Source organism: Bicyclus anynana, chromosome 1 (assembly GCF_947172395.1).
Source record: "Bicyclus anynana chromosome 1, ilBicAnyn1.1, whole genome shotgun sequence".
NCBI lineage: Eukaryota > Metazoa > Arthropoda > Insecta > Lepidoptera > Nymphalidae > Bicyclus > Bicyclus anynana.
This window is the reverse complement of record NC_069083.1, coordinates 11174603-11184332: the sequence shown is the minus strand read 5'-3', so window position 1 is coordinate 11184332 and position 9730 is coordinate 11174603. Positions and strand designations below refer to the sequence as shown.

Sequence of the window (9730 nt, the reverse complement as noted above, 5' to 3'; positions counted from 1 at the left end):
CAGTTACTTTTGAGGCCCCTTCTTGCTTCTTGTGGCGGCGTTTGTGGCTGTCGCGTGTGGCCCGTATGCGGCGACACTAAGGTTCCGAGCTGTAACGCTATGACGAATTTGTATAACTCGACAGTGCGATCCTCTTATTCGTCTCTATCTATTTCTGTCTAAAACGATACTATGGTCAGAGAGAAAGACAAATTCAAACCCCACGCTGAATAACGCTACTGAAATCCGAATGAAACTGGATCCGAGATCCTTAGAATTTCGAATTATATTTTGTTTATAAATTAGACTAAAAGCAGGACATATTTAGCTACTGTATCTTTGTTCATTTTAACATCCCAAAACAATTTGTTTGACAATAGTCCAATCGATTTTATCTCATTGAGGTTTCTCCAATTTCTAACACGATAGGTATAGGTAGAGAGAAGCACAGACTAATTCAAAACTCACTCTGTCGAGCTATAAAATCATCACCACAGATCTGGAACTTGTTTTATTTGACGAACGAAATAATAAGAAATATGTATATTCGTGACAAAAACATCTTTATTAATTCCAAACAAACTTTTCCAGAATTCCAACAAAGAAACCAGGAATAATAAAAACACTTGCACACCACGACTAGTACTAGTAGTACTTGCATAGTTAAATACGAACATAATTTTGTTAATAAAGAGGTACATTGACGTGATGACAGCAGCCGGATTGAGGACCCTGAAAATGAAAATTTGCGACAGCATTAGGTCACCGTTTTATTCATTTTTTAATCAATACAGTCATATAAATAAAACTAAGAGTCTGTTTGTGGTTTCAAAATAACTGTGTGTTCTCCAGTGATTATAGTTATTTACACGATAAGATACGAAAACACAAACAAAATTGTAAAATTATTAGCTGTTGGTACGGACTAATTTCAGGACAGGCTGAACCGATTTAAAAAAGGCTTTCAATGGAAGATAGAGATTCTAGACAAACAATTAAGCTATATTTTATCCTAGAAAAATTCACAAGTAATATATCCGCGGGATTTCACTAAAAACTAAATTTCACGCGGACGGAGTCCCGGGTGTGCACTAGTGCTAAATGGACTGGGTCAAGAAAGGTGCACACACAATGCGTGTGCTTCGGATCACGAGTTCCTGGGTTCAAGTCCTAAGTTGGACTATGAAATACTGAGCCTCTCTTTCTTGCTAGAAATTTCGGTGCAATTTTTCAACTTGGAATTGGGAAGTTGGTGTTGTCCCCTCTATGCTTCAGAGAGCAGGTTGGTCCCGGTCATTATTATTAACATTTGATACTCTAATATTTCAAAGAGTAGAGCCAGATAGTTAAAGAGTAAAGACCTATCACGCTGTTCGAAGAAAGCAGACCCAGTAATGGGCCATTCCAATACGAAGATATTGAAGATTATTTACCTGTTTGACGTAATTGGATACAGCGTATCGTACACTCGGGTTTCGTCTTGTGTAAGAATTTTCAGGCAAGCCCGTTGGTCTGGTATCGAATACACTGTTGTGAACTATCAAAGGTCTTCGTCGAGTGACTGGGTCGTATTCGCAAGGCGGACAGCAGCTGCGAGAGACGGGCAGGCAAGGGTATGGGGGAGGCGGCGCTCGCGGACAGATGGGGCGCTGTTTGGGAATTATTGGTGGTGGACATTGAGGGTTGCAGCACGGCAACACTGGTTGGTAACAAGGAGTCGGGTCCGGACACGGGCATACCTGTTGAGAAAATGAAAAAGTTAACTAATATTATAATAATCTACTTAATACTATTATAGATCTGAAGAGTTTGTTCAGATAGGACAAAAACAGAAAGAAATTATTCCTTTCGAGAGCTTCCGGTGCTTGCGTTACTTAAACGATTAAAGTTACACAAAAATCTTATATTACGGAAATGTTCTCCGTTAAATGTTCTAAAAAATCTGAAAAAGCGTTTTGTTAAAGAACTCCATGCGGACGAAGTTACAGGGGTCATAAATCTCATAAAAAATCAAATTGAAATCGATTGATCAGTTTGGAGGTTAAGCTGATACACAAAATTAACACCCGTCTATTGCATCGCTATTATTGTGGCTGACGAAATAATTTAAACTCTATTTTATTATTTCAAAGACTTCATTAGTTTTGCGCTTAGACAGCCCGTAGCTGACTCGTTTGATCAGTCGATCGAGATCCCTCGACTCGGGTTAGTCATTGACATATTTTACCTATCTAATAAATTTAATAAATTAAGTAACGTTTTTATTTATTAATGTGGTTTACCGGGGGTGGGTCACATGGTTCAGGAGGCGGGCAGCAAGGCAAAACTGGTGGGCAAAACACTGGCTTCGGTGGACAAGGTAGAGGTTCACATCGCGGCAGTCTTCGAGGTCTACAGGGAGGCAACACTGGCACTATTGGTGGGACGATGTCAGGTAAGATGGGCGCCGGACATGGCCTGAACACTGGACTGCATGTGCACGGTGGGCATGGCGTGCATGGAACTGGGGGCGGACAGCATGGCTGGCAGCATTGGGGCGGCGGGGGGCATGGATACCTGCATGGCGCTGTGCCACATGGAAGTATCGCCGGACACGTGGGACAGAAACAACAGGCGCACATTTTAATAATTTTATTTAAAAGGGTAATCTTTTAAATTACTTATTTACGTTTATTTTCAATTTTTATAGTAATTTAGATTTTATAAATTAAATTTAAAATTTTTAAATTTTTTCTTAGGCTATAATCATTGTCAAGTATTTGTCAGATTTGTTTTTAGAGTTTTTAAAAGAATATTTATCTGTAACCTATTTATTACCAATGTCGAAAGTATTTATGTATAAATGTAAACAAAGATGTAAATAATTTAACATAGATTTAAGAAGAGGTTTGTTTTAAAAAGAAACGTAATGATAGAAGGTATTAAGGGAATTAACCCTATTATAAATTTTGCTTATAAAATAACCAAACCCGCTTAATTTTTTCGTCCTACTCGAGTGTACAGTAAAATTCGTGATGAAATTATGTCTGCCAAACTTTTTGTTCTGCAAGTTCAACTAACCTCTATGTATCTAACAATTTCAGTTACTTTGTAGAAGAAACATAAATAAGTCATGCGGTGTCAAAATTATTAATGACATTCTTTTTTCAATAATCATCACATTTTTAGTTTTAGTTTTGTTATTAAAAAATATAAATTATAAAAATTGTAAAATCAAAAATGAGTGCTCCATTTTACAGTTACGACCCATGTGTGTGTACGGGGATGCCATGCGGGGCCTGCTATCCGTATTCGACGAAGCCGTGCATAGCTTCGGGGAACGATTTAAGGCCATGCTCGGTGTGTCCGGGCGGCGGCTGTTCCCCATGTCCTGCGCCCGTCAGGCCTTGTCCAGCGCCCTGTCCGGCACCGCCAATCCTGCCTTGCTTGCCTCCATGCCCGCCATGTGATAAGGTAATGAGGGAAATATTTTATATGTCCTTTGTAGCGCAGTTGATCAACACAAGTCCTGGGTTCGATTCCCAGTTGGCGTTAGTTCAGGATTTTTATATTTTCTAAATGGGTTCAGTTCTGGTCTGGTAATAGGCATAGGCTGTGGCTACATCTTCCGGCGAAGCTGTTCCGCCAAGCAAACATCCGCCCAATCGTTTTAGTAGATAAGGGTTTTAATAACTGTTTAAGAAAATGGGCAAAACACTGTATTACTGTTATTATCGGAACGGAAATGATAACGACCCATATAAAAACGGAACAGCTTATCTTTTGGATAAAACTAAGTATGTCATATTAAATGAGTTATTGTGTCTATATCTATAAGCCAAAATTGCATGACTAAGTCATTCAATTCACACAAGATTAAAGCACTTCAATTCGAATTAAAATATATCCCTGAATTGCACATTTTACGTCATTTACATGACGTAAGTATTTAAGGCTCGTTGTCAATTTGACACTAAACAAATTATTTTTCTATTTTGTGTGGTACATTCAGAAGAGAATCTGAAATTGCCGTTTGCAAGCCGTTGAAATTACTCTTTTTATGGTGTAATTTCTCGATTAGTCGCTCTGTTTATGCCGTGTTGTGTGACGAGCAATTTTTAGAAACATCCGTTTATCCATAAAATGACGGCTAAACGTGGTTTCTGGTGTTTTTTGTATTCTGAGTTTGATGGATACCTACTTTACGAGACTATGCCCATCTACCGAAAAAAATACAGAATACTATCCCAACCTCAGACTAATTAGATAAATACCTGCCTCGCAAGACATTATTTTTCTGTCAACGTATATGATCAACGATCTTATGCGATTATAAACATTGTCTCAAAAGAATCGATGTTTCATAGTGTACAATCGTGTCCGTCGGTTAAAAACCTCCGTAAAAATACCTTTTTGTGAAGTTATATGGTGTAAAAAACGAACAAAAACTGCTAGTTTAGTATAAAATATGTATGAAATCTAAGCTAGTTTTCCTTAGAAAATGGCAGAAAATTTTGTTCGTGAATTTGGGTGCCATACTAGTCCTTATGTATTTAGTCTGAGATCCCAACTCATTATAATTAATTAAAATAAAGAATGAGATGAGTAAGGTATTAAGGATCAAATCAAATTCTCAACCAAATTCTTGTTTGATTTTGATTACAGCCTGGAAATCCCGTACCACCACCGGATAGGATCTGCGACTCTGTGGCGATTCCATGCTGCAGGCCCAACCGCTGCAAGCCTTGCCCATGCTACTGCTGCACGGAACCTGGGGTGTGCTCTGCCAAGCGCTGCAGCTACCCTGGAGTAGCCGTGTGTGGAGGTTGTTGTGGCCTATGCATGCCTGTTTGGTGATCCAGCTACGTGTTACCGTTGAAAATTCTAGTCATGTTCGTTTTAAATATTTTATGATTGTAATAAATTTTACTTATTTTTATTTTTTCATCGTATTATTTATCCATGAATTGACTTCCTCCGTAGCTGATTCTGATTATTTTAACAATAATATGAATAATTCTAGGAGGTAATACTAAAATAAATAAGTAATTTAGTTCTTAAAATTTGTTGTTCGTTAATATATAATATAGTTCGCAGTAATATTATCTGAATAAAGTAGTTTATGACCCTTCTTTAACGGTTCTTCCCATATATCTAAATTGTACAAGTTAGTCATAATATATAATAAAATGTCTATTATTATCTGTTTTGCTTAAGTATAACATTTTAGTTGGTACTTTTACGAAAAAGTGACGAATAATTTCTGATTAAAATCATGACAAATGATTATAATTTTACTGGAGTTAGTCATTTTAGAAAAACACTTTGAAATTGGCGCAAATAGTCTATTGTAGGTTTAGACCAATGATATAAGAATCAATATCTAAACTTCTGGACACATCTATTGGCCCACCTTGCATTCCATACATTTTGTTAGTTTTCGTAGCGTTAGCTTTTGTAGAAAGAGACATGCCACATGGGTACAGGCCCTGGGGTCACCTACCTACCTGGGTCATTACCTACATAAACAATATCATAGATATAATTTGAATGCAATTTTTAAGCCAGGTCTTTGTTTTAGTACCTGTTGGTGCAATACCAAGAATATTATTTTATTGATCTCAATATTTTTTATCGTTATCTAATCTGACAATAAAAATAAGACTTTTTAAGGGATATATAAAAGGAGTAAATTGATACTTGGTGTGATATTAACTGATATCATGATGAAGGTGATGTACATAATAAGCAAAGTTCCCTTACTGTTGGCTCTCTGCCTAACAAGCAGTCTTGGTACTGGTAAGTACATTTTTGCTTTTCTACAAGTTATACATTAATAGTAGGCTATTTCAAGAGCTTTTTTTTATTCTTTACAAGTTAGCCCTTGACTACAATCTCACCTGATGGCAAGTGATGAAGCAGTCTAAGGTGAAAGCGGGCTAACTTGTTAGGAGGAGGATGAAATCCACACCCCTTTCGGTTTCTACACGGCATCGTACTGGAACGCTAAATCGCTTGGCGGTACGTCTTTGCCGGTAGCCACGGCCGAACCAGCCAGACCTGGACAAATTAAGAAAATCTCAATCTGCCCAGCCGGGGATCGAACCCAGGACCTCCGTTTTGTAAATCCACCGCGCAAACCACTGCGCCATGGAGGCCGTCAAAAGCTTACTTTCATTTCACAGGGCCAGGTACTGAAAAGGGGTATATAACTTAGAGTCGCCACGCTGTCCCAATACGGGCTGGCAGACTTACGATGATAATGTTAAACTCTCTTAAAATCACTCAATCAGGAAGAAGTTTAAGTAATTGCTTCAAAAAACCAAATACTCAATACCTTGTTGTCAACCCCAGATTTGACCGTCGTTATCTGAAACCAAATAGGCTAACCAATGGACCAATGAGGCATAGACAGACTTTTTTCATTTAAGTGAAAATATTTATTGGGTTGTTTCAGCCATACCAGAGTTTTACCAGGAAAGGATAATTGGAGGTGCTGTAGCCACTACCTCTGAATACCCCTATTCAGCTGTAGTGTTATATGCAAGCAACAATGTGAACTTCCTTCCAGTCTGCGGCGGTGCTATTTTAAATAACAGATCAATATTGACGTGTTTGTCATGTTGGAAGTAAGTGCTTATATAATCTACTAGCTGACGCCCCGCAGTTTCATCCGCATAGTTTCTGTTTCCGTAAGAATACGAGGAAATAACGTGGCTTTATAGTGGTGAAAAATTTTTAAAAATCGGTTCAGTAGATTCAGTGATTACCCTCTAACACCGCAAACTTTACCTCTTTATTGTATAGATATAAATAGAAGTGCACGTCAGACCACGTGCATTGTAGGGTTCCGCAGTTACCAAATTGAAATAATTATTTGTTATTTTGTTTACTCTTTTACAAGAGAGGTTTAGAAATAAAGAAAACTAAATAATAGTAGTTGACGGCAGAGCTATGACTCTTCTGTCAGAAACCGCCCCAAAGTCACTCACACGCTTACAATATAGTATATGGACTGATCACAGCGACCAAAAAAAAAATTTAATTTCGTTTAAAATCATTAAGAGACCTAACTCTTGGTATTTTTTACTTTACTGTACATAGGCGGAACGGGAAATTATTTCGTGCGTGCAGCCTGCGTTTATCAATGTTCGTTATCAACTTATATTCGGCTCACAGCTGAGCTCGAGTCTCATCTCAGAATGAGAGGGGTTAGGCCAATAGTCCACCACGCTGGTCCAATGCGGATTGACAGACTTCACACGCAGAGAATTAAGAAAATTCAATGGTATGCAGGTTTCCTCATGATGATTTGACACGTGATATTTCATTTCTTAAATCACACACAACTGAAAAGTTAGAGGTATCCGGAATCGGAGGCAGAGGTCATATCCACTGGGCTATCACGATCACGATATATATCAATGTATAAGACGATAACAGGTTAAAAATGGGCTAATATATTGTTATTTTGCAGTAGCCCGAACAATCACGTAAACCAGATGCGTGCTCGAGTGGGCTCAGTCAACGCGACCGCTGGTGGCAGCCTTCACGTTATATCTCGACTTATTGCCCACACAAACTATGACGCATGGAACCAAGATAACAATATTGGTATACTGAGAGTGAGCTCTATAATAAATTTTGGAACCAATGTTCGACCTATACAGATTGCCACGTCTAATTACGTTTTGGCGGATTCGCAGCCCGTTCGGGCTATCGGATGGGGTCGTACCACTGTAAGTATGACTTTTAAAATTGTTTTCATTTTTAAGAAAAAAAAATATTAAGTTGTAGTAGATATCTAGGACATTTCTGGGAAATGCGTTTACGCATCCTGTGCGGAGGCTGCACAAGCAGAGTTGTGCAGTCTGCGACCGGGTATGTGGGACTCGCTGCAAACCAGAATACCCACTAAAACCCAGCGGGGCCCCCTGCGTCCTATTGGGATGTAAAAGGATCGCGAGATGCAGGCCCTTTTACATCCCGACGCGCTCGTCGTTCTACTCACTGGTGTCTACAGGGGTGGGAGAAGATGCGCATAACTTCGCCTTCTACCATCGATTCTTCTTCTGCGTAGCGGGTGGCGCCCGCTCTCTTTGCTGAACCGCTGCCTCCTTTAACGTCTGTTATAAGTTTTAAATAAATATTTCCAGGCAACATCACAAAACTCTGAGCAACTACGCGCAGTTCAAATCAGGACAATAAACCAAGCCAGATGTCAAGAGGCTTACGGCATCAACTTTGTGACACTCAATCATCTGTGCTCTGGCTGGGAGACCGGCGGTCGTGGATCTTGTCTCGGTGACATCGGATCACCTCTCATCCATAACAACATACTGGTGGGCGTGACAGCCTACACATTCGGTTGCGGAGATGGAAACTACCCATCCGTCTACATTAGAGTATCCAGATATGCTACCTGGATTCAAAACAATGCTTAAGATATTTTATTTATTTTTATTATGTTCCTAACTGGCAGTCCAGTCTGTCCAGAAACTAATCTAATGTACATACCTACTTAAGTTTTAAATATATAAATTATAAACAGTCTATTTAGATTCGTTTAAATTAAAACCCATTTAGTGCGTGAGTAGCATTTGCTGCTTGAGACTGACTTATGTAGTAGCAGGTACAATAAAAAACTTATTCTAGTTAATTTGAATAGTATACCTAACTTTATATTATGCTTGTAAAATTGGTAAAGTACAGTAACTTTATAATTATAGAGTCCGTTGTGTCTGCTTGAATGTAACCTTAATATTGTATTGAATTATCTAATAAAATGGAGCTCCTCCCTTGCGGAGATCCAATAATACCTTAGGTATTAAATAGGCAATAACGTGAGTAACAAATTAAGATAAATATGCTCAGAAAGAAGGTCAGACTAACAATTATATTTATCTGTGGTGATTCGCTAATAAATGATTACTTACCGTACCGTTAACTGTAGCTTTTGCGATCACAAGTTGTTTGCAAAATCTACTCGGTTTGGCTGCGGCCAGAATTTGCGACCAAGATCACAACCGTTCGTGAAGGACTGCTGTTATTCTACCCACGCAATACAAGATGGAACTAGTGCGCGAGTACCCATAACTAACTATACGTAATAGCTTGGTCGCAACGAATAGTCGTGCCAGCCTGGTATGCGGCTCGTTGGCCAGTGGGGCCAAGTGCACGCTTTCTTATAGTTTATTCAGATAACCTGGTCGTAATAGTCGTAGCTGTGGCCAGCTAGTGTGCGAAGTGCTTAAAAAAATAGCGTTGTTTATATCTGATAATGACAATAACCTACTCTTTTTCCGGTTCTTCCTATTGACGCTTTATTTTTATCAATTACACTTTAGATAATCGTGTTATACCTATGTAAGATTGAGCGATAAAATCTGATTAAAAATTATGACTTGAGCAACAAAATACTTATACGTACATTTATCTTCAATAGGGACTTCGAAACACCAGGTTCTGAATTGTCTGAAACCAGTGACTGCCTGCAAATTACTGACATTTAAGATACCAATAAGTACGAGAGCGATAAAATGACACAATTTTTTTTCCATTTGTTACATTTGTCTTCCTGTTCATGATGATCTCCGAATTTGCCTGCAGCAATAGTTTGTGGGAGTGTTAGTGACGCGAGTAAATAAGAAAAATAATAATTAAATATTATGATCCTGATCTGTGTGACCCAGATTTTCTTTATTTTTAGCTTCAAGTTTGATTTTTAACGTTCTTACCTATGGGAGGCTTCGGTTGCTTTTGGAAGATGTCA

General features: G+C 38.5%; 2 protein-coding genes across 2 annotated transcripts; one reads left to right on the top strand and one right to left on the bottom strand.

Annotated features, from left to right (window-relative positions):
- Positions 1 to 663: 663 nt before the first annotated feature.
- Positions 664 to 2600, bottom strand: LOC128198124 (DBF4-type zinc finger-containing protein 2 homolog). Its single transcript, XM_052881854.1, has 3 exons — positions 2262 to 2600; positions 1413 to 1718; positions 664 to 711 (listed from the first exon to the last, which is right to left on the bottom strand). Exons 1-3 carry the CDS (start codon positions 2598 to 2600, stop codon positions 664 to 666), a joined length of 693 nt encoding a protein of 230 aa, XP_052737814.1.
- A 546-nt stretch (positions 2601 to 3146) lies between these two features.
- Positions 3147 to 4815, top strand: LOC112052693 (small proline-rich protein 2H-like). The gene is made up of 2 exons (XM_024091870.2): positions 3147 to 3432; positions 4624 to 4815. Exons 1-2 carry the CDS (start codon positions 3199 to 3201, stop codon positions 4813 to 4815), a joined length of 426 nt encoding a protein of 141 aa, XP_023947638.2. The 5' UTR covers positions 3147 to 3198.
- Positions 4816 to 9730: the final 4915 nt, after the last annotated feature.

What these genes read in the sequence shown, in the direction of transcription:
- LOC128198124 (XM_052881854.1), bottom strand. Translation starts at nt 2,600, where the DNA reads ATGTGCGCCTGTTGTTTCTGTCCCACGTGTCCGGCGATACTTCCATGT. An exon ending in AACCATGTGACCCACCCCCG is followed by an intron (nt 1,719 to 2,261) that starts GTAAACCACATT and finishes TTTTCTCAACAG; the next exon opens with GTATGCCCGTGTCCGGACCC. An exon ending in TATCCAATTACGTCAAACAG is followed by an intron (nt 712 to 1,412) that starts GTAAATAATCTT and finishes TTTCATTTTCAG; the next exon opens with GGTCCTCAATCCGGCTGCTG.
- LOC112052693 (XM_024091870.2), top strand. Translation starts at nt 3,199, where the DNA reads ATGAGTGCTCCATTTTACAGTTACGACCCATGTGTGTGTACGGGGATG. An exon ending in CATGCCCGCCATGTGATAAG is followed by an intron (nt 3,433 to 4,623) that starts GTAATGAGGGAA and finishes TTTTGATTACAG; the next exon opens with CCTGGAAATCCCGTACCACC.